The sequence below is a fragment of the Bos indicus genome, chromosome 16, assembly GCF_029378745.1.
Source record: "Bos indicus isolate NIAB-ARS_2022 breed Sahiwal x Tharparkar chromosome 16, NIAB-ARS_B.indTharparkar_mat_pri_1.0, whole genome shotgun sequence".
Lineage (NCBI taxonomy): Eukaryota > Metazoa > Chordata > Mammalia > Artiodactyla > Bovidae > Bos > Bos indicus.
The window spans coordinates 53,248,298-53,273,186 of NC_091775.1; the positions used below are offsets into that span (position 1 = coordinate 53,248,298).

The 24,889-nt window shown below is 52.2% G+C and overlaps 1 protein-coding gene across 3 annotated transcripts in view; it reads right to left on the reverse strand.

The window, feature by feature from the left end:
* KAZN (kazrin, periplakin interacting protein) overlaps window positions 1-24,889 on the reverse strand; it is a 1,348,869-nt gene that overhangs the window by 64,025 nt on the left and 1,259,955 nt on the right. For all 3 annotated transcript variants that reach the window (XM_070768463.1, XM_070768464.1, XM_070768465.1), the window contains 2 exons: window positions 13,496-13,632; window positions 4,009-4,179 (listed from right to left, as the gene is read on the reverse strand). In XM_070768463.1, coding sequence (XP_070624564.1) covers window positions 4,009-4,179; window positions 13,496-13,632 — 308 coding nt within the window. The remainder of the gene's footprint in view (window positions 1-4,008; window positions 4,180-13,495; window positions 13,633-24,889) is intronic.

Below are 24,889 nucleotides of genomic sequence, written 5' to 3' on the forward strand. Positions count from 1 at the left end.
CTAGTGCTCGGAGCTGGCTGTGGGCAAGGGCTGGTCTGCTGGGCCAGGATGGCAGTGGTCCAGGGCTGGGAGGTTTGCTGTGTGGCCAGGCTGATTTCCTTAGAGGGAAGGCAGGGGTGGCGCCAACCCCGAGCACAGCTGTTAAAAAGGAACCAAAACCACCCTTATCCCCATTTTTCACATGTGAGGGAACTGAGGCCCAGGCCGGTCACACAATGACCGGCTAGTAGACAGGACATGAGAATCCACAACTCTTCATCTCGGGGTGGCCTGAGGACAGGATGGTCTCCAACATCAGTAAGAACAGCTAACGTTCACTGATGGTGGATGGTGAGCCTACTTTCATCCCTCATCACCGCACCTCACAATCACCCTAGGAGGAAGGTCTTATACACATGGACACAGGCTCGGAAAGTTAAGTCACTTGTCAAAGGTCACACAGCCAGAAAATGCAGGACCCAAACTGGGACCGTGTTAGAACTGAACAACCAGGGTGCAAACAGATGCTGAGACGAGGGAATCCCATACTCCATTCTCGAGAAACATCCTGCTCTACAGAGGAGTGGTTCTCACCAGGGTGAATCATCTCCCCATCCAGGGAACTCTGGGAAATGCCTGGAGACTTTCGCGTAGTTGGCAGGTGCTACTGGTGTCTAGTAGGTGGAGGCCGGGGATGGGTATTGTTGCACACCCAACAGTGCATGGGATGGCCCCACCAGAGACTTCTCTGACCCCAAATGTCAACAGTGTGGGGGGTGAGAAGCCTTGATTACAGTGTACATCGTAAACTTAAGAACTGTTTCCTGTTTTGGAGAAGCAGTGTTGATACAAAACAAAAGTCTAGGCCACCAGGAACCAGGCTCCGGGGGAACGGCCTTGCAGCTGGGACGGGTGGGGGGAAGCCTGTGACTGCTGGGCTGGCAGCCCCGTCTCCGGCCTGCTCGATGATAAGAGGGGGTGTCTCCTCCAGGCCAGCACCTGGGCGTCCTTTCAGAGGCCTCCCATCACGGAGCGCGAGGACTGCCGGTCTCCCAGCTCTGCCTCTCAATTCTCTGGTCAGCTCTGGGTGAGCATCCTGCATGCCAGACCTGTTTCCACATCTGTGAAATGGGCACAGTAAGAATATACAGCTCACTGGAGTGACTGAGTGTTCTGGAATTAGATAGTGGTGATGGTTGTACAACTTTGTGAACATACTAAAAACCACTAAATTGTACATCATAAAAGGATGAATTTTATGGTATGTGACTAGTATTGCAATAAAATAGCATGCTGAACAGTTTTTAAATTAACAAAACCACCACCACAGGGTGGTCCCATGGAGCCAGTGTGTCTACAGAGGGGAAAATGCTCCTTGGGTGGGAATGCCGAGTTTGGCCAAGAGTTGTTATCAGGAGATGTCCCCTCCCCAAGGGTGGGAGCCTCAGGTGCTGTCACCAAACACCAAGAGAGGTGTACATTTCTTGGGAAGCTATATCTCTGACTCTTTCTTACTCAAGTGAAGCGGCCCTTTTCAGCTGCATAGGGTGTGTGGAGAGACCCAGCGGAGGCTGGGTAGGGGAGGGACGATGCCTGATTTGGGACAGGGCCTGCTCACCCCTCACCTGGCAGCTGCCTCAGGCCTTCAGTGTTGTGGGCAGGTCACTTAATGAAATTATCCATCACTGGTGCCATAGCCAGAACTCCTAGAGCAGGAATAAGCAGGTGACCCCAGATGGGCCATGTGGCTATCCTGTACTGGATCGGACTTTTAAAAACTGAAGTGAAATTCAGAGGACAAAAGGTACAGGTTCATCCTCCTGGCAGGGGTCACTGAGCAGACCATTCCAGATGGAATCCTGGGTTCCCCACCGGCTGCAGCTGCCTTGGCTTTGGCCCATTTCCAAGCTGACCCTCTACTTTCCCATTGCACCTGTGAGCTCTTGACTTCCTTCCAGTGCACCCTGTATGCTCGAACTAGCCAGAGCTGCTTTCTGTTGCTTACAACGCAAGGACTTGGGGCGCACATGCAGGGAAAGTGCCTTCCATCTGCTCTCGACCTGGCCAGCAGTGCAGTGAGGGAAGCCAGACAACACTGACCGGAGTCGGCAGTCTTGGAGGCCTCTAGGCTGTGAAATTCTGCAACAGAGGGGACCTCCAGGGAAGCGGACACACCAACAACACGGGGATTGTCATGGGCTGTGTTGATGTGACAGCAAACCCACCACCTTGATCTGCAAATATTCACTTCTCTATTCATATTTAGCAGAGAGGTGTGATGCTGGCCAGAGGGAGGAGGCAAGAGCCTAAGTGCCACTGGCCTTAGGTTCTTAGAATCAAAGCAGGCTGAGTCATCCGGGCATGGTAAGAGTGGAAGTAGAGGTGAGCTGGCTCCTAATCCTGAAAGACACCAGAGTTCCCCAGGATGCCTGCAGCTAGTGGTCCATGGCGATACAGACCCATCTATCCATCCACAGGACACCAGGAAGACGTGGCAGAATAGCAGTCTTGTCTCACGCTGAGCCCCCTTCCTAGATCTACAACTTGAAAGGTTTTTGTCTGGTCTGCATGTGGCAGCAGGGCCGCCAGCACCACTGACCCCACTGGTGGGAAGATCCCAGAGACCTGGCAGCTGGAACTTCGGCTAGCCTGGGCAGCTCTCACCACTAGGGGTCAGCATTGGACATGGAGACTCAGGACGCAGAGGGTGGGATTGGTCCCAAGAAGTGGCCCATGGATCCTGACCTATCCTGGGTGACCCCTGGTCCTGAAAGAAGCGACTATTTAAAATCTTCCTGTTTTCATATCATCACTGACCATGTACAGGAGTGGCTAAGTGCTTCTCTTGCAGTATTTCATCGAAACCCTCACCAGAGCCCTATAGAGTATATGCAGGCTCCTCTGTCCATGGAATTCTCCAGGCAAGAATATTGGAGTGGGTTGTCATTTCTTTTTCCAGGGAATCTTCCTGACCCAGGGATTGAACCCAGGTCTCCTGCATTTCAGGCAGATTGTTTACTGTCTGAGCCACTGGGAAAACCATGGACTATATGCAGGTATCCCTACTGACACCTGAGGGAGCTGAGAGCCAGAAGGGTGAAGGGTTCTGCCCAAGGTCACACCGCTAGAAAGCAATGGAGGCTGTATTTGAACCCAGAGCCCATGGCAGCAACCACTGTTAGCTGGCATCAGTGCTCTCCAGGAGAACACTGAGTTCTGGCTAAGAGCCAGGTGGGACTTCCCCAGGTCCTGTCCCAGGAATTCCCCTCCACACTCTCCTCCCATCCACCATTGCATTAAGCCTCTGGTAGTTTGAAGGGCTTTAAACAACGAGGTCCCAGGACTTGCTCAAACACCTGGTGAGAAGGGAGGGTGGAATAAAGATCCTCACCCCCACCCCAGGGCCAGGTAAAGGTCACGGAAGCTCAGAGAAGTTCAGTGAGCAGCCCAAGGTCACACAGGAGAAGGCAGAACAGAACTCCAGGGCTCTGGACCTTGGTTCTATTGCCCGACCAGGCTGGAAAACACCACCTAGACTCTATCTCCACAGGCAGGCTGCACCTCTCCGAGGAAAACATAGTGTTTGGAAGTATTCTGAAGGATTGTTTTAGGTTAGGAAAAAAAAATAACATTTTTTTCCCTTGAGGATCCAAGCAATAAGAAAATAGGGTAGAAAAATAGGGAGGAAAAAAAAAAAAGGAAATAGAAGCCACTTCTGATCTTACTACCCAGAGATAACCATTATTAATTTTTTGGTGTTTTTCCTCCCAAGTGTTAGTGGATTGTCTCTCAGCATTCCCACATGTCTGGCCCCAGGCAGGCAGATGTAAGGAAGGCTGTGTGGTTGACAAGGAAAAAAAGCAGAGAGAGCATCCCAGGTCCCGCCCCCTGCCTTAGTCCCGCCCCTCCAGACTCCCACGTGAACCCACCAGCAAGCCTTGTCTCCCAGCACCTCCTGCTCCCAGAACGTGACATCACTTCCGGCAGGTGCCCCACCCAGCCTGTGTGGGCGAAGGGGCGGGGTCTCACCATGGCCAGCTCCGCCTCCAGCTCCTTCATCCGGTTGTCCTTGAGGTCCAGCTGGGAGCGCAGTGCTGTGGCGTGGTCCGTGGCCTCCTTGGCTTGGCGCCGCAGCTCCCACTTCTCGCGCTCCAGCAGGTCCTTCTCCTTAGCCAGAGCTTTCACGGCATCCTCGCTTTCCTGCGGGGAGAGGCCAGCATTACCAGGGGCATGGGTGGGGCCAACCTTTGGCCAGGAGATGCCCAGAGGCCCTTGACCCCTGGACTAGTAGAACGTGCGGGGGTGGGGGCGGGGGTCCCCCATGCTCGGGGCCTGGAGGAAGAAAGCCCTGGGTTCAAGCCAGTCTCTGCCACACACTAGCTGGGAGACTGGAACAAAGACGAACCATTAGTAGATGCTCAGCCATTATTTTTTAGTGGATAAATGAGCAAACGAATGTCATGCATAAGTTCTTTTAACTCAAGTCTTTGTCCGTATTTGAAATGGGGGCAGGGAATCAACACTACTCTATCAAAAAACTTATAAAGATTAAATGACTCCATGTGAAGGAAATAGTCAAACGGAGTCTGATAAAGGGTCAACAGTGGGTTTGGGCTTGGTCTTCTGTCCTATTGTTTGGTAATGTGTATGTCCCGGGAAAACTGACAGAGGAGACATCTACAGCCCGGCCACCTTGGCTGCCATGGGGCCCTGTCACCATCCTACAAGGTCACAGCTGATGACGGGACAGGTTGGACCCCCAGCTAGCTGGGGTGTCTGACTGCAGGGCAGTCTTCTGCTCTTCACCCTGGGCCCTGCTCCCCACTGATCCATCTGCATGGGCTGTTTTCTCCATGATGCTGAGGGGAGGGCCATGGGCTCCAGCTGTGCTCTTCCAGGAAATCCAGCAGACAAGGAATAGCTGGCTGGATCAGAGGACCTGACCTCTTGGCAAGAGCCAAATTTCATGATCCTGGGCATCTTTCCCCTCTAGAGAAAGGGGCCCAGCAGGGGGCCCTGCCTACCCAACCAGCCAGTCTTTTCACCCACTAAATTGGAAGCCAAACTCAAGGTCTCTGTGCAGCCTGGATCCGAGCTGGGAGTAGCAGCCTGGATCCGAGCTGGGAGTAGCATCCTGCCTTGTCTAACAGCCCTGCAGCCAAAGGCCTGACTTCCAGATGGTCAGAGACCAAGAGGCTGAGGGAGACATCTGGCCCTTCCTCTGTGGCTGTCACAGAGCTGGACCTGTGGCTTAGGGTCCAGGGAGAGAGAGAGTCTGGGTCGAATTCTGGCTCTGAAAGAACAAGTTGCAATGACTACTGTGCCTCAGTTTCCTCATCTATTACATGGGATCATGGCACCTATCCTTGAGGGTATTACCATGAGGACCGGATGAGATAATCCAAGTTCAGAGTTTAGCAGGGCACCGGGCACATAGCAGGGCTTCCCAGGTGGCGGCTAGTGGTAAAGAACCTGCCAGCCAATGCAGGAGACTTAAGAGATATGGGTTCGATCCCTGGGTCAGGAAGATCCCTTGGAGGAGGGCATGGCCACCCACTCCAGTATTCTTGACTGGAGCATCTCATGGACAGAGGAGCCTGGCAGGCTACAGTCCATGGGGTCCCAAAGTGTTGGACATGACTGAAGCGACTTAGCAGGGCACACAGCAGGTGCTCACTCATTCATTCGGGATGCTCCTCAAATGTCTCCTTCAGGAGGCCTTTCCTGACCATCCATCTAAGAGAGCGGCCCCAGCCCTTCCCACCCTGTTCTTATACCGGTACCTGACACTGTCATTCAACCAATATTCATGCCTGCCACCAGCAGGCACAAATCAGACAAAAGTCTCTGTGCCCATGGAGCTTACACTGAAAAGCCCTTCTGCCTGCTCTAGCTCATCAGCAGATGTCAGGGTCCCAGGGCAGCAGCCAAGAAACACTGCTGAGTAAAAGGAAGCGTTTGTGGCAGTTGCTGAGACTGACTCTGAAGGCCATTACAGGACAGCTCTTCCAGCTTGGGTGCGGGGACAACACGAGTGTCTGTGTCCCCAGCCCCTGGCTTCTCAGTGGAGTCTAGAGCAGGTGGGGTGTGTGTTGGGGGACGAGCTCTTCTAGGACTGTCTCCTGGGGGCAGGATGCCTAGGTGTGAGTCTCCGTTCCATCCGTGGCAAGCTGTGACACACTGAGCAAGTGATGTTAACTTCCCCACACCTCGACCACCTCATGTGTGAGCCAGTGACACTATCACATCTCCAGAGTGACGGTCAGAAGAAACTGGCAATGCAAGATGCAAAGTATCATGAACCTCCCTGGTGGTCCAGTGGTTACGAATCCATCTTGTAATGCAGGGGGCAGGGGTTCAGTCCCTGGCCGGAGAACTAATATCCCACATGCCTCGGGGCAACTAAACCTGCATGCCTCAACTAAGACCCAATGTAGCCAAATAAATGTTTTTTTAAAAAAGATGCAAAGTGACAGACGGCACTATTGTAAAATCCCAGGCAAGCTGTACCATCAGGTTCTGGAAGCAGGCTCTGCAATGCAGGGAGGTGCTCCACCACTACTTATTTCTCCTTTCCTTTCCTTTTTGAAGCTGTCTTCAGGTGGGGTCAGTGCAACAGCTGACAAGTATGGCCCCCTGCGTCACATGATGGACCAGTCAGCTCTTTCTCCAGAAGCTGGGGACCATGTCCCAGCATCTACCCTCAGTACCTAGCAGCAAGCCAAGTCATGGAATATCCCATGCTATGAAGTATGTGGATCAGAACCACTGAGAACTGGTTGGTGTACAAGAGACTGCCTACCATATATCCCCAAATTAAAAAGAAGGTCCACTAGAACCCTCAGGATCGGCTTTGTCTCTGTGTCTCTTTGTTGTCCCTAGCTCCACTAATTGTGAGCAGATTGGAGGTTCAGGCTGTGGGGGGTTTGGCAGGGGGGTACGTCGGGGGGTGGCGGAGGCTGTAGGTGCTTTCTGCCTCAGTAAAGACTCTGACACCCACGACCACACCCCTGGCAGGAGTGCAGGGCTCAGTAACAACTGTCATGGAATGTTCCCTACACATGTCAAGTATGGTGCTGAGGGTTTCAGCTGCATTATTATATTTAAACAACCACCTGTGAGGCAGGGACTGTGATTATCCCCATTTTACGGATGAGTAAACTGAGGCCATAGAGGTAAAATAACCTCTGCAGTCCCACAAATAGTGTGGTGGAGGTTCTCAATCCTTGTTAGCAACAAAGGCAGGAAAGGAATTGAAGGAGACCTGCCCAAGGGGCTGGAACCTGATGGGGATCAGGATGGCTGGAATTTATGAAGTTAGGACTTAGCCTGATTGTGTGGGGCCGCAGATGTCAAGCTGGCAGCTGAGGTCCCTTTGGGCAGCTGGGAGCTGAGCCCCGGCAGCTGGAGCTCAGCGGACAAAAGAAGTAGGGGCACAATGAGGAGGGGGCTTCAGGGGGAGACAGGCCTGGCCAGGGGGGTTATGGCAAGGTGGTCTGTTTTGACTTCGCCACCCAAGATCTCTCTGGGCCCAGCCACTGCCCAGCTTGCTGAGACGGTCCTCAGTTGTGTTTATGGAGAGTCCCCCAGTCCCACTCCAAACCACGGACCTGTGACAGGGAACATGCCTCTGGCATAGCTTCCCGGGATACTACAATTCTGTGAACGTTCTGGTTGGGCCCCAAATCGCTCATTTCTAAGCAGCCTGTGCTGTGCTGACCTTCCCTGACCATCCCCTCCCCTCCTAACCCCCACCCCCAGCTCAGAGACCTGGGCTCCTGTTACCTGCTCTGGGTGAGGCCTGCAGGAGGGTCCCCGGGATAGCTGGGTGAGCCATGGCAGGCTGAGTGGCTGGGCATCAAGAGGGGTGGGCACCTGAGGTTCCATTCATCCTGTTCATTGGGACATTGAAATATGTCCCAATATTTAAAAAATAATAAGTTGCAAGATCTTGGATGAGGTGGAATAAAACCAGAATTTGTGGTTTTAGCGTCTCCAAACTAGCCCTAAATATACAGCCCTGGGTCAGTTACTGGACGCTTTGGCACCCCAGTCCTCCCATCTGTAAAGTGGGTTGGATTTGACAATGATTAAATATTGTCAGTGTTGCTGGGCTTTCCTGGTAGCTCAGATGGTAAAGACTTTGTCAATGAAGGAGACCTGGATTCAATCCCTGAGTCAGGAAGATGCCCTGGAGGAGGAAACAGTAACCCACTCCAGTATTCTTGCCTGGGAAGTCCCATGGACAGAGGAGCCTGGTGGGCTACATTCCACTGGGTCGCAAAAGAGTCAGACATGACTTAGTGACTAAACAACAGCTCCCCATAAAATAAGATAGCAGTTTAAAAAATTGAGTGTTTTCCAAATTCCGTTTTTCCGAATGACTCTGTAGGATCTTATGAAGCTATTCCATGCGAGTGCCACTGATGCTCAGTGGTGACCATCTATGCCTGCCTGGGGCTGCTGCAGCCACAAGGCTTCAGCTTCACACCACACCTCTCTTCTTGCTGGACTTAAGAGATGCCCCCAGTATCTGTGACTTAAGAAAAACGGCACCACGTTGGAGGAAGGTGGCTCCCCATGGGAATTTTTGTTCCCAAGTATCAGCACAATTATAAAAATGAATTTGATGCCCCAGTTGAAAGATATTAATAGAAGAAATGCTTGTTATTAAGCCCCAGGTTGGTCACAGTGCCACCACCGGGCACAGCACACCTCCCACAGCTGATGGGGGTGGCCATGACCTCTCCTCCGTGGTTTGCCTTGGGTTGCCCTGTAAACAGTGAATCTCACAAGTAACTCGTTTGTTCATCTATACAGGTACTGAGCAGTGTGGGAGGCCAGTACGGGCCAGATGTTATGCAAATGAGCACCAGAGCCTAAATGCCTGGGTTTGTATCCTGCTTCCCCTCTTTACGTAACTGTGTGACCCTGCAAGAGCGACTTGACCTACGTCTCAGCTTTCACCTCTGTAAAATGGGGCCAACAGGGACAATCATACCGCATAGGGTTGCTGGAAAAATACCAAATGTAAAGAGATTACGCCAGTGCCTGCATACAGTAAGTCATCCTGTGTCAGGTGGCGATAGGTGGCTTCTGAAGATGGCCATCGTCACAGTCATTGTCAGAGTGTGTGAAATGGCCTTTTCTTTTGGATCCTCTTAGCCTTTATCATAAGCATCCCATGCCTTCTTTTCTTATTTATTTATTTACACCTCACAGTCTGCAGGATTTTAGTTCCCTGACCAGGGGGTCAAACCCAGACTATAGCAGTCAAAGTGCTAAGACCTACACTGGACCACCAGGGAGTTCCCCCCCTTTTGCTTTTCTGATCTGGCTCTATCCTCCTTCAAGGTGCATGGACCCTGGGAATACTTTCCCCACCCGCCATTCCTAGATCCTCTGGGACCCTCGGAATTCCCCAGAAGGTCCTGTCTGGGTTACTTTTCTGCGTGGTTCTTGCTTTTTTACCAAGACTCTCCCATTCTCCTGGAGGCAGGGTCCACGACTGGGGTCTGTGTGAGGCCAGCTAGGACCTGCTGTGAGAAACACTGTCATTAACCCAAACTCAAGGAATGGACTTGGAGACACAAGGTGTAGGGGGAAGCCAGGCTTTACTGACGGTCTTGCAAGATGGAGTGTCCGGTGGTCAGGAACACCCAGAGTCGTTACACAGAGCAGGTTACCCTAGCGTGCGAGCCCCTCCCCCAGTTCCCCATTGGCTGAGTATGATGGGTGAACAATCTGCTAGAACACCGCCTGAGTTTGTTCCCTCCCTCTTTATGGGCTGGCCGCCCCTGACAGCCCTGCAAAGAGAGCCAACCAGTCCATCCTAAAGGAAATCAACCCTGAATATTCATTCGAAGGACTGATGCTGAAGCTGAAGCTCCAATACTTTGGCCACCTGCTGCCAAGAGCTGACTCATTAGAAAAGACCCTGATGCTGGGAAAGGTTGAGGGCAGGAGGAGAAGAGGCAACAGAGGATGAGATGGTTGGATGGCATCACTGACTCAGTGGACTGAGTTTGAGCAAGCTCCAGGAGATGGTGAAGGAGAGGAAAGCCTGGCGTGCTGCAGTCCATGGGGTCGCAAAGACTCAGACATGACTGAGTGAGTGAACAGCCTCTCTGACGTCTTGTTTCCTCCTTTCCTGCACACCTATTTACATTCTTATGTTTTGAATTTAGCAATAGGATGAGCCCAGTGAAACCCTATTCCTGTTCTTATGTTTTAAATTCACCAATACAGTGAACCCGTGTGAAAATCCTGGGCATCCCGCTCTCCCTTTTTTTGCCCAGACTTTCTGGTTTTGTAAGCCTTATGGCTATCAGCTACTACATCAGCAAGCTGTCACTCAAAGCTAGCTATTCTTGAAAACGGACCACTTTGTCTTTTATTTCTTAAACTGCTCCTGCCCAGCCAGGGGCTTCCTAACAGTGGGCGGCCATGTGCTTCTCTGGGTTTGCTGGGGGGAACATCACCAGGCTGTGGTGGATGAGGGGCCCATAGTAGGGCCCTGAAACCCACTGTGGAATTTCCATGATCAAATGCCTGACTCTGAATCCTCAGAGGTGATGGTGGTAGTAATAATAACAACAACAACAATAATAGCAAGCATCCCCCCCCGGCGTGTGTGCTTTCTGTGCACCAGAAGCTTCAGTGCTGACAAGGCTGGGCTCTGAGGACTTGCTATCATTATCCCAGTTTTAAGGATGAGGCCACTTGGCTAGCGACTGGCAGAGGTGAGATTCTAAACCTTATCTGGTCTTAACCTCTGCGTCACCCTGCCTTCAGGGCCAAGTGTGATGGTTAATTTTATGTGTCAACTTCACTGGACCATGGGGCATTCAGATTTTTGGCTACACATTATTTCTGGCTGTGTCTGCGATGTTGTTTCAGATGAGATTAACATCTAAACTGGTGGACTCAGTGGATGGCTCTCCCTCCGTGAGTTGAGCATCATCCAGTCCTTTTGAAGCCTGAGTAGAAAGTGGAGGAAGGAAGAAACTGTCCTCCCTACCTGAGAGCTGAACTGGGGATGGGTCTTCTCTTGCCCTCGGATGGAACTTACAGCTTGGCTCTCAGGCCTTTGGACTATGACTGGATGATGCACTGGCTCTCTTGGGTCTCCAGCTTGTAGATGGCAGATCATGGGACTTGTCAGCCTCCATGATCATGTGGGCCAATTTCTTCTAATAAATCGCTCTCTCTCTCTCCATATATATATATATATATATATATATATATATATAAATATCACTTCTCTGGAGAACACTGACTAACACACAAGGAAGCTGATGACCTGAGGACAAGTGGTGTCAAGGACAAGGACAGCCTGGGGCCTGCCCCTCGCCCTTGGGACAGCACATCCCAGGAAGCAGGTATTGCTGTGGGCTGATTCTCTGGCCCCTGCCCCATGTCACCTCCCCTCAAACAAGGGTGACCGTATTTCCCTGTTGATGGGCATGGGGCCACTTGAGCAAAGGTTCTCTCTGTCTCACCTGCTGAAGAAAGATCAGGTTCTTGGGACCTACTACAGGTGCTTCAGCTAGGAAAGGAGAATGGACAGAGGTGGACTGAGAGAGGCGGTAGTCCTATAGTCCGAATGTTTGTGTCCCACCAAAATTCATGTGTTGAAATCCCAGGGCCTTCCCTAGTGGTCCAGTGGCTAAGACTCCACACTCCCAATGCACGGGGCCTGAGTTCAATCCCTGGTCAGAGGCCTAGATCCCACACTCCACAACTAGAGAGCCTGCATGCCACAACTGAGACCTGGCACAGCCAAATAAATACTTAAAAAAGAGAGAGAGAATGTGATTATTTTAGGAGGTGGGACCTCTGGGAGGTGCTTAGGTTATGAGGGTGGAGCCCTCATGAATGGGATTAGTGCCCTTATAAGAGACCCCAGAGAGCTCCCTTGACCCTTCTGCCAAGTGAGGACACAGAGGAAGTCTGGGACCCAGAAGAGGACCAAGAAAGCAGGGAGCAGTGGTTCCCATTCCTCCTCTCTGCTTCCACAGGTTGTTGACTTAGTGCCACCCTCTGTCTGCAAGTGACAGGCATGGGGAGGCCAACTTCCAGGGACTGAGCTCACCCACTGTAGAAGGACAAGAATGAGAAGCTGGGGCCCTGCTGCTTGGGGCTGACACCCAGGGCAGCTGGCAAACTGTGGACCATTCAGAGGCTCTGGATGCCTGGCCCAGGGAGCTCCCCCAGGGCTGTTTTTACTCTGGAAAGGAAGGGATCTGTATACTTGGGCAGTGAGAGGAAGGGTCAGTGCTGCAGACCAAAGAGGGCCATGGGGATGAAGCATTTAAATTCAGATCCTGTCTCTGAAGTTCCTGCCTGTGGACTCCGGCTCAGAGGCAACACCCGTGAGTGTACTCATGCAACCTGCCCACCAGCTGTTGGAAGAACTGTTCAAAACTCCTATGCCTGAGGAAACTTAAGAGTCTCCCACCTCCATTTTTCTCTGCAGAGTACAAGCAAACCTTGGTCACACCCGCTGTCATGTGGTATCAGGCACAGGGCAGTTTTCAATAGATTTTCTGTCCTGCCCACCAGAAGGTTACAACTCTCCCCCTGCAAACACAGTGGCTCATAAGGCCTGCTTGGTTTGCGGACTGACTCTCTTTCCTTATGTTTCAGTACTCTGTATGGCATGTACATGTGTGCTAAGTCTCTTTAGGCATGTCCGACTCTTTGCGACCCTATGGACTATAGCCCACCAGGCTTCTCTGTCCATGGGACTCTCCAGGCAAGAATACTGGTGTGGGTTGCCATGCCCTCCTCCAGAGGATCTTCCAACCCAGAGATCAAACCCACGTCTCTTACATCTCCTGCATTGTGCCTCCTGGGAAGCTCTCTATGGCATGACCACAGAACATATACCAGATACTGACTGAACCAAATTCCTCAGTCATCTGATCTGAAACTCCTACTCACCCCACAGAGCCTGACTTGTATGTCACCACCTCTGTGAAGCCTTCCAGGACTCCTGGGAGGCAGAATTTCCCGCTATCTCATGGTTCTCCCCACTCTCTCTTCACACTCTTAGTATGGTATTAGTAGGAGACAAAGTTGACATTTACTGAGCACTTAGTATGCACTAGGCACCGTGTTTAATGCTCTGTAGCCACCATCTCACCAAGGTCTGCACCATGATCACTATTTTGCAGATGAGGAAACTGAGGCTCTGAGAGGTTAAGGAGATGCCCAAGGGCTTACACATGGGGAGCCGGGATCTGAACCCAGACCAGCTGGAATCCGGAGCCTACACGTCACCGACTGGGCTTCCTGTCCAGGCTGGTTTGCCCAGGAGACACAGAGCTATGATTAGGGGCTGAGTGTTCATCTCAGCACCCAGATCTGGGCCTGACACATCAGGGATCTCCCCCAGTGAGTGTAAGGGACACGAGCAGTCCTCCTGTGTTCTGAGATGTGAGGTCGGACCCTGTGCTGGGTGGGGAGCCAGTGTCTGGTGTCTGGTGGATCGGGGTTGGGTGGGGGTGCCGACCTTGCGGTGCTGCTCGTAGTTGCGGATGAAGTCGCGTAGCTGCTCCTCCCGGCTCTCCAACGTGGCATACAGCTGCTGCATCTGGTTCACCAGGTCCGTCTTCTCACCCTTTAGGCGCTTCCGGTCGGCTTTCATGGCTGGAGGACAGAGGACTGAGTCAGTTCCCGAGATCCTAGCTGCCTGTCAGCCTGAATGCAAACACTGAGAAGGGACCCTTTTCTCTATTCCTTCATGAACAGGGGAGGAAACAGGATTCAGAAGGAAGATGTTTCTGTCCCAGGCTCCCACATCACTCAGTGGCATTCCCTGGATTCAAACTCAGGCCCTCCTATCTCTAGAGTCCCAATTCTCATTTCTTACTTTTACTGACCCAACCAGGGGGGGAGTCCCTGATTGAAGGTCTGTTTCCCACCCTGAACTGGCTAGATCCCCGAGTGAAAGAGCTGGAGGCCTGGTGAACTTGTGACTCCCACCACCCAGGAAGCTGATGGGACCCTTTATTTCCTGCTGAAATGACCTCTCAGAGTCCAATATGAGCCACCAGAACTTAGCCCAGCCCAACAGCTCACAGTGCCATTCCCTTCATGGGGAAAAGTGTCTGATTAAAAACACTCAGCAAGTTATGGGACCAAAAGTATGAGCCACAGAAGGAAAAACAGAGAGACGGGACTTCAGCAAAATGAAAAACTTTGTGCTTCAGAGGATATCATGGAGAAAGTAAACAGACAATGCAAGGGACAGGAGAACAAATTCGTAAGTCATATCGGATAAGGGGCTTATATAACGTAAAAGTATATAAAGAACTCTTAAAGCTCAAATGGGCAAAAGACCTGGAGAGCTATTTCCCCAAGAAATGGCCAATAAACACCTGAAAAGGAGTTTGACATCATCAGTCATCAGGGAAATGCAAATCAAAACCATAGTGAGATGCTATTTCATACTCACCAGCATGGCTAAAATATAAAAAGAAGACAGGAACAAGTGTTGACGAGGATATGGAGAAACTAGAACCTTCATACACTGCTGGTGGGAATGGAAAATGGTACAGGCTCTGTGGAAGACAGCCTGAGAGTTCCTCAAGTGATTAATCATAAAGTTTCCCTATGATCCAGCAATTCCACTCCTAGGCGTATGTCTAAGAGAAATGAAAACATATGTCCACACAGAAATGTGTATACATGTGTTCATAGCATCTTTAACCATAATAGCCAAAGGGGAAAGGACCAAATGGCCATTAATTGATGAATGAATTTTCAACAATGTAGCACATCCATATAACATATATTTGACAATAAAAAGAAGCAATGATTCATGCTACAACGTGATGAATCTTGACAATATTATGCTAAGTGAAAGGAGCCGATCACAAAGGGCCACATGCTGTAGGATTCCATGTATATGGAATGTCCAGAACAGGGAAATCTGTGGAGATTGAAAGGTTAGTGATTGTCTTGGGTGGGGGGGTAGAAGGCGTGGGGGCTGGAGACTTGGGGGTGTAGCCAAAGGGATGGATTCAAAGTGATGCACCCCCATTTAAAGTGATGCAAACACTCTACTGAATATATGTGAATATAATAAAAACAATTGAATTATGTACTGTAAATGGATGGATTGTATGCTGGGTGAATTGTATCCCAGTGAAGCTGTCACTCACACACACACACACACATACACACACATACACACAGAGTGCCCTGTGCTCCACACAGCCTCCTGGCAACAGGTGCTCCCTCCAGACTCTGCTCACTGCACTGGCTCTGCGGTGAAGGGAGTGAAGACGGGCAAGCTCAGGCTTGTGCAGGGCAGGCTCCAGCATCAGGGTGGCCCCCCTGCTTTTCCAGGGTCCCCAGAACTCTGTCCCCTCCCTGCTCTGTGGAGAGAACGCTGAAGAAGGAACTGTGGAGGTGGTGGGAAGGGGGCAAAGCAACTCCTCAGCTCTGGAAACTTCCAGCCTGTGAAGGCGCAGAGTGGTTAAGTCATTTGCTCAGAGTCACACAGCCACATCTGACCCCAAGGCCCAAACACTTGACCTGGCCTTATGCTGCCTCTACAGGGAAGCCCCCCGAATCCCAGAAGGTCCTGGCTCCACGGCTAGCTGAGGGCAATGATACGGGGCAGGCAATGGTGGAGCCCCCCCGATCTCATCCTGGATGCTGAACCTACACACTTAGCTTCTGATATGAAAAAGTATGGCATAAGGACCGGGGACCCTGCGCTCCAGCTCAGAGCCTGACGTAAGGTGCATTCCCACCCCTCTCCCCCAGCCCTGCACCACCTGCAGAACAGGGCAGAGGCAGGTCAGCTGGAGCAGTGTTGGCCCGTGCAAGGAGCCACAGAGAGACCCTGCAGTGGGGACTCCGGGTCTTGGGGGTGGCTTTATTAATTTTTTAAAAAGTACTTAATTAATGTCTGGGTCTTCTTTGCTGCATGTGGGCTTTGTCTACTTGGGGCAAGCAGGGCTTACACATCGTGGTGGCTTCTCCTGCTGTGGAGCACAGGCCCTAGGGTGCGCGGGCTTCAACAGCTGTGGCTCACGGGCTCTAGAGCACGGGTTCAATAGCTGGGTGCATGGGCTTAGCTGTGCTGCAACATGTGGAATCTTCCCAGATCAGGGATCGAACCGGTGTCCCCTGCATTGGCAGGTGGATTCTGCACCACTGGACCACCAGGGAGGTCCATGGGGCGGGGGGCTTTAAATTACAGCTTTGAGTTTCTTGGCTCCTGCAGCTGGACTTGTCTCCTTCATGGCCAGCTTGCCAGAGCAGCAACTTAGGTCAGCAGGGCTGGAATTCCAGGCCTGCTGGGCCCGACGCTGGGTTAGACCCCTGGCAGGCTGAGGATCGAGAAAACACAGAAGCTGAATCTCTTGGAATGAATGCCAAGTGAAGACCACTTACAAATGAAGACAAAATGCCTCTGGAACCACGGTGAGAACCAAGAAGCTGCTGTATCGTCTGCTCAGCTTTTCAGAAGCACATCTACAACCCACTCAAGGGAACTCACACAGAGAAGCAGGACCTGGGGGCGCCTGGGGACGCCTGTGCTGGCCTCAGGTGGGGAAGTGGGGGTGTGTCTCCCCATTGAGCCTGAACATGCCCGTGCATCCAGGTGCTGTCACCCCAACAGATGGGGGGCTCCCCAAAGGGGGAATCAGAATTGTAACTATTTAGGGAAATAGGGAGGTTAGCCTGACAGACTCCCCCCAAAATAATGTAAACTACAGACACACAGCTATGAAAATTACACAGTGGAAAGTGTCCTTCCTTCCTTTGTCATAAGCATATTTTTATTTCTCCTTCAAAACTCTGTTTGACATTCTCCAAACGTTCCTAATACAAGACGAGGTGACAGGTGATGCTCCGTGAGCATGAATGACGGTCTCTCTCTCTGAGACCAGTCTTCTGCCTCCTCCCCAAGTTCCCCAGTGCTCTGTTCTCCTGAGTCTCCGCCACCCGGCTTCACCCAGGCGTGTCCCGAGCCAGCAACTGGGCCACCAGAACCACTGCCATGGTGATGGGTGATGTCATGCCCAGCAAACCCTGCAGGAAACCAGCCAGGCTCCTGGGAATGTGGGGACTCTGGGGGTGGGAGGGACAGTGTGTGGGGAGGGACTGATTTTTCTAACTTGAGGCCAGATGTATAGAGAGTGAGCTAGAGGGTGGAACCAGGGGCCCAGGTGTGGCCCAAGACCATGGCGCTTCTCTGGGGACATCACTCTTCTCAAGCTCCTGGGTTCTGCCTTTCCACAGCAGATTCCTTCCTCCTTCCCTGGCTCAGTCCCTACAGTTCCTAACCCAGACGCGGGGCAGGGTGAGTGGCGTCAGCCCCAGTTCAATTTCTGCAAACACGACTCTTGGGAGGTGGAGACCAGAGAGAGAAGAGATGTCCCCTGACTCCAGCACAGCAGACCCCCACCTCCAGCGTCCAGGCAATGGGAGGCCACAGCTGTGGTGTAAAGAGAACAGTATAGGTTAACTGTTGGCTTCTGAGCTTCCGGGGGCTGTGGGCCTGGAGAGTGAGGGATTTTACGGGGCCTTTCTGAGGGTGAGACACATCTTCCCTGGAGGCTCAGATGGCAGAGAATCTGCCTACAATGCTAGAGACCCTGGTTCAATCCTTGGGTCTGAAAGATCTCCTGGAGAAGGGAATGGCAATCCACTCCAGTATTCCTGCCTGGAGAATTCCATGGACTGGCGGGCTAAGGTCCATGGGGTTGAAAAGAGCCAGACATGACTGAGTGACTAACACTAACTAACTCTGAGCACGAGGTGGGGTGGGGGGCGTCTCTCCTCACTCACAGGGGCAGTGCTGCAGTGAGAACCCCGCTGGGCAGACGGGGACCAGGCTCTCAGCTTTTCCCTTGCCCAACCTCAGTTCCCCCACCATCATGAGCATGCTTGACTCTGTGAGCTTCCTTTGGCTCCTGAGGTCCTAGGAGACTTTGCCTTGATCACTGTCCCCCACAGACAAGTCCAAGGCCTTGGCCAACATCACATAGCTGGGTGGGATGGGCCCTGGTCTGGGGTCAGAGTATCTTGGTTCTAGCCTTGGCTCAGAGTCCTAACCACTGGACAAGGGAATTCCCTGGCTCTGAGACCTCAAGCAAGTCATGGAACCTCCCTGAGCCTCAATTTCCAAGATACCAGAACAATTCCCATGTGCCAGGCACGGCCTTAAGCCCCTGATGGGTTTTTGTCACTTAATTCTCACAACCACTTTATGCAGTCAGTCCATGTTGTAGATGAGGAAGTGGGCACCCAGGGAGACTAAGGAACAAGGCCAAGCAGTGAGCGGCAGCCCCCCGGCCCTGACACTCACCCACCCTCCTATCCCATGGCTTTGCGGGCTCCCAAATCACCAACCCCCAACAAAGTCGCACGGCCCGGTTGGCGTCCTCTGCTCCTCGGGACTTTGGGCTGGGGGTGGGGCTGTGCCTACCTTATGGAGGAGGGAACTGAGGCTCAAAGGGTTAACTGACTCACCAGGACCCATGCAGACCCTGGCCCTGCATCCTTGGCCGCTGACCTTGACCCACTCACACTCCTCCATCACCCCTACTGTGAAAGCACATTATTGTGAACACAGAACCTGTATCGATCCATAAAGTCAGGGGATGACCCAAAAATTCACACCAGTTACTCCTGCTACAAGACACAGTTTCTGCAGCTGTCTTACAACCCCAAGGGGGCTTTCTGAGGTTTCCATTAAAGGCGGTGTGACATTCTTACACACACCCCATGACTGCTCCGTGACTGTGGGAAGGAGGGGGTGTGTGCATGCACGCTCATGTGTGTGTGCCAACAGCTTTTAGGGAATCCTTCACCAGCCATCCCTCCCACTTGCAGGATCCTCAGCCAGCCCAAGGCACAGACCCCCACAGGGTCAGATTTCCCACTAGTCTGAGCTCAGAAGACTCCAGGCCTGGTTTTGGATGGTCCATGGACAAGAGACCTTGTGAAAATTCTAGCCTGATGATAAACATGGGCTCAGAGGTAGAGATGGGGTAGCCAGTAGGGTCAGCAGTCCTGAGTCTGCAATGATGATCCCAGCTGCCGCCAGCAGGGGGCTCCCTTTCTTTTCCATCCAACATTCCTGTCCAGTTAACCTCTTCAGCATCTACAGATTCTGAGAAAGCAGGGGTGGGTAGGTGGGAGCCAGAAGGGCTTGGCAAACCACTCTTAATAAACACTCACCAAAATGTTCTTCCAGCTCAACTTCCCTTTACAGATGGGGAGACTGGGGCCCAGAGAGGGAAAGAATATCCACTGTCACATGGCCGGTCAGCCCAGGTCTCCTGATTCTGAAGTTAACCCCTTTGAGTGAAATTAAATTGGCAGTTCTGCTCCTCCCAAATGGAAACCACCCCCTCTCTTCTCACTGCCAGGTGAGGTGGGTTGATCCACTCACACGGCCAGTGAGTAGCAGAACTGACAGCTGACCAGTACTTTGATATTCAGTCGCTCAGTTGTGTCCGACTCTTTGCGACCCCATAGACTACAGCCCACCAGGCTTCCCTGTCCTTCATTATCTCCCAGAGTTTGCTCAAATTCATGTCCACTGAGTTGGTGATGCCACCCAACTATCTCATCCTCTTGTCCCCTTCTCCTCCTGCCTTTTATCTTGCCCAGCATCAGGGTCTTTTCCAGGCCCATGATCTCTGCATAATCTCCACAGCTGCTCTCTCCAAGTGCAGCCTAAAAAATTAGGCAGTGTGACCTTTCTAACCTCCTGCCTGGGGTTGGGAAAGAAAATATCTGGAATATAGGTTCTCATTTTACAATCCTGTGTCCATGCAGACATAACTGATGAACCAGGCTCTACAGGAACCTGGTTTGATTGGTGATATCTGCCTTGGGACTACAGGGGGTAAATGCAGATTTTCCAGCCCTGCCTCAGATGAGGAGGCAGAGACCTGGCATGTTTGAATATGGTTTGGTGAGCCTCTTCCAGGTCAGCACTGTACTGACTACCACTGTACTCCATGGAACCAAGTTCAGCTCCATTTAACCAAAAGTTAAAGAAGCAGTTCATTCACATCAACAAGATGGTGGCAAACAGACTCCAATCTGCGTGCTTAAGGGTGAGAGAGCGGACTGTTTCCCTGAAATGAGTCAAAGTTAAATGAAGGATTGCTGAGTTTACTTACGTAACTTTATGTCCACCCCCAGTGAGCAATATATGCTCCTTGAGGGCAGGGATCTGGTCTGCCTTGTTCATCGCTGTATCCCCAGCATCTAGAACAGTGCCTGGCACATAGTAAGTGCTCAGTAAATACCCATGGATTGACTCTCGAATCAACGACTGAACGAAGCAGACAGCCTAGGGAGGAGGGGGGACCTGGCCCATGGCTATCACTGAGTAGCATCCAGTATTTCCGGGGTCCTGGGGGCAGACACGGTTCTGCTTGCCTTTATTCTGTCTCCCCTTGCCCTCCAGGGCTGAGGCGGGTCCACTGCCCTTCTTCCATCCTCCGTGGCACGTGCTCTTCCGCAGGTCAGTGATGACCTTTGAGCCGCAAACCCCACTATCCTTGCCTAAGGCACTTGACTTCACGGGGAAGGGTGCTCCACGCCCTCCTGGCTCTTGTCTCTATGTCCCCTCACTCTGACCTCTGGGCATCAGAGGCCTTGGACCTTCCGTTCCACGGTTTCCTAACTGGGCTCATCCAGCCTCCCAGCTTTAAATCTACCCATATGTTGATATCACGCAGCCTGGACCTTGCCTGGAATTTCACACTCAGAGCCAAGGGCCGCCTCGTCCCATCCAACTTCACACGCCGGAGACCTGAGTCCCTGACCAGCCCCCCAACAACCTGCTCCTCTTCATCTCCCCAAACTCAGTTCATGGTGACCTTAACCTTCCAGTTCCTCTGACCCCAAGCCCCAGAATCTCCCTTCCTTGATTCTATTTCTCTCACGCCCCACACCCAACTCATCAGCAAGCCACGTCAACCCTGCCCGCAACATGTTACGAGAATCCGGCCTCTTCTCGCCACTCCTTGGTCCCCACCCTGGCCCGTGTCACCACCATCTGGGTCTGCATTGTGCAGTGGCCTCCTAACTGGTCTCCCAGCCCCAAAGTCTACATCAGCTCAGCAGGGAGTGTCCCCTTAACATGCAAGTCAGATTATGTCACTTCTCTGCTCCTCCCCTACAGCCCGTCTCACTCAAGGGCGAGCACAGTCCTTAGAATGACCCATCAGGGCCATGGGACCTGTCATCCCCCAACCTCCCATCTCATGATCTCCCCGACCATCCCTGCCCCATTGCTCCTCACTATTCCTGGTTCATGCCCATTCCCTCGGCATGTCTGGACTGGCTGTTCCCCGCCGTGGTCCCTTTCCTGCCTCCTCCAGGTCTTGACTAAAACATCAACTTCTCAGCAAAGCCTTCCCTGGACACTCTCCTCACTCCGTTCCCTGTTTTATCTGTGCTGAACTTGCCACCTTCTAATATGGCATAGACTGAGCTTGTTGAGAGGAAGGGGCATTTACATATCCCTGTCTTTCTGCCAGGGAACGCCTGCCTTTCTCCCTTCTTTGAATTTGGGGTAGTTTCTTTCTGGGTTTTCAAAGTCCACAGCTCAGGCTTCTACTCATTGCAGGGGAGCCCTGCCTTCCCCATAGGGATGTGTATCAGCAGCCTGGAGACAGAGGGACAGCTCAGGATCTTCCTGCCCCCCAGACTAGCCTAGAAGCTGCTTGAAGGCAGGGCATGAGCCTCATCAGACAGTATTTCCAGGAGCTGGCACTAGGCACGGCCCATGCAGGTTAAGAAAGTAGGGGGAGAAATGACTTGGTGGCTTGACAGAGTGGGGAAGCGGGTGTGCTCACAACTGCAGCTATCTCAAGCTGCCGCTTCCTTCCCTGATTCTCCAGCTTAGGGGCTCAAGACAGGACCACCACACCCATGCTGGAACATCCAACAACCACAGGGCCTTCCAGGGATCATCTTAAGGAAGGAAGGGCAGTTGGGGAGATAGAATGCATATCCCACCTGGAAGGGCAGCTGTTCCATGACTGAATGGGGCACAGGGTTACCATACCTGCTGCCTCTTCTAGAAACTTCTATACTCTAGATTGTCACAGTTTTTGTTTTAAATATCTCCTTATTTTTCAATATTGGCAATTAATTTATTGGCAATATTCAATATTGGCAATTAATTGGCAGCCTTGAATGGGGGCTGGACTGCTCATCTGAGCAGGTGCCCATAGAAGAGGTAACACAGGAGAGTGGGTCCAGGCATGGCTGAGGAACCAAGCTCTGCAGACAGAGACTTGGGTCCTAAGCCCAGCTCCACCATTCATGAGCTGTATGACTCTGGTAAATTCCTTAACCAATCTATGTCTTTTCCTCATGTGTAAAGAGGGATAACAGCTTCTATCTCATTCTACTGGGGTGAGCATTAAAGCAAAGTAAAAGCTCTAACTATGCCTGACGGTGCTTGCTGGCTTGTGTTTTAATACCATTCTAACAGTCATCACCATCTAAGGGGACCAGGCGGTCTTGGGAGGGAAGGGGCGCCCTCTTGGGGGAGTCTGAGCAGGGGACGCAAGTGCAGGAGGTGGAAGGCTGTCTGGGAGCCTGGGCAGAGGGGTGATGAGAGGAGGAGCCACCTGGAGAGTGTCTGTCTCAAGCAGAGATGTCCGGGGCTCCCAATGGGAAACACTTAATTTTTTCTGCCACGTGGCTTAGTTCTCTGACCAGGGATCGAACCCACGCCTCCTGCAATGGAAGTGTGGAGTCCTAGCCACTGGACGACCAGGAAAGTGCCCCTGGGGAAAAAATTTATTCTTAAATTAAAAAAAAATTTTTTTTTGCACCCACAGCATGTGGGACGTTAATTCCCTAATGAGAGATTGAACCCTCACCCCATGCATTGGAAAGTGGAGTCTTAACCACTGGACCATCAGGGAAGTCCTGGGGCCCTGGGAAACACTTGAGACGGAGGGCAAGGCCAACCCTCAGGAGGGGATCAGACACCCGCAGACAGTGTAATAAGAAGAGATACTGTAGGGGGCAGAGGGGACCTGTTGCAGGCTGTCTGAGGTCCTACCTGAGGGCAGGGGCACACTGTTGCTGCCGCCCGTCCCTCAGCTCTGAAGAGCTCAGAGCTCAAGCAGAAGCATGGAGGGTGAGTGGCAGGCCCGGGAATCCGGGCTCCCGCTTCCTGCCAGGGGAACTGGGAGGGTGAGGGTGGGGAGGGGGTGGTGTTTGTTTTCCAGACTCTGAAGGCAAGTCCAGGAAAGTCCTCCTTCCTCCAGATCACCACTAAAAATAGTGGCAGGGGATGGGCCCGGAACTGTGACATTCCCTAGACTCTGGGGGGCAGGGGGAGATTTCTGGAAACACAGCATTGGCCCACAGGCTCCATGCTCCACACAGTGTAAACTATTATTCAGGCTCATGTTAGTGTGAGGTCATTTCAGACGAGACCATGGTGCTGGCTGGGCCCTGAGAGGAGGCAGGGAATGCTCAGAGGTCAGGGAGGAAGGATGCAAGGGTGCAAGCCAGTGTGCTGGGTGGCCTTGGGAACTCACACACCCTCTCTGGGCTTTGGTGTCATACTCTCAAGGTGGTCCATCAGGCCCTCTAGAACCTTCAGGAAGTTTCCCTGGGTACCCAGTGATTTGGGGGCTGGTCTTGCGATGCCCTCTCTCCAGCAGAGTCCCAGCAGAAGGAGAGCAGCCACAGGAAGCAGATCCTGGAGCTAAACTGTCTGGGTTCAAAGCCAGTTTGGCCCCTCAGGAGAGGTGTGACCTGGAGGCTGTCACAGATCCCATATTTTCACATTGTAAAAGAGGAATAAACAGTTCCTACTGCAGCCCATGCCTGCCCGATAAACATGCATCCATGTTCACCAAGGGACCTGCATGGAAAAGTTACACTAGCTGTAGAAGCTCGAGGCTGCAAACTGCCCGGGCAACCCTGAGCAGAAGGGTCAGACCATCACGGTCCCGTCACACGGGGACAACTGCATCTAAGGAGAAACAATGAATAATATGAATGAACCACACGGAAGAATGCCAAGCCAGGGAAGCCAGATACAAAAGCATGTACTGTTCTGTACCCCTCCCTTTACGGCACTTCAAAAGGGTGGGATTAATCCACACGGTGAGAAATCAGGAAGAAGCTCTCTATAGAGGGGACAGTGACAGGAAGGGGACCCAGGAGAGCTTTCAGGAAGTTCATCATGTTCTACTTCTAGATCCGGGTGCTGGTGAGACAGGGGGGTTCAGTCTGTGACGATGCATCAAGCAGTGAACCAAGACTTGCACTGTTCTGCAGGAAAGTCATACTTGAACGCTTGCTGGCTCAGATGCTCAGTCACGTCCGATTCTCTGCAGCCCAATGGACTGCAGCCTGCAAGCCTCTCTCCTTGGAATTTTTCAGGCAAGAATACTGGAGCAGGGTGCCACTCCCTCTACTCCAAGGGATCTTCTTGACCCAGGGACTGAACCCGAATCTCTTATGTCTCCTGCATTGGCAGGAGGATTCTTTGAAACAGCCTCCACCTCATAGGACTGGTTTCGTATACGCAATGGGCTCAGAGTGTTGTTGAGCACAGGGAGAGTAAACACCGGCTCTTATCATTCGGCGGGGAGGTGGCCCTCATGCTACCAGGGGCACCCTGTGAGTCGGTAATGAAGTAGGGCAGTTCCAGGTGTGGACGAGGTGTGCCCTGCTCAATCCTGCAGGACTTCTGTGGCTGGAGAAGGAACGTGAACCTGGGGTTGGTCCTGGATTCAAAGTCCTGGTCCTTCCTGCACAGGCAAAGAGGACACCTTCTGGGGCTTTCCTTGTGGTCCAATGGCTAAGACTTTGCAGTCATGATGCAGGGGGCCCAAGTTTGAGTTCTGGTCAGGGAACTAGATCCCACATGATGCAACAAAGA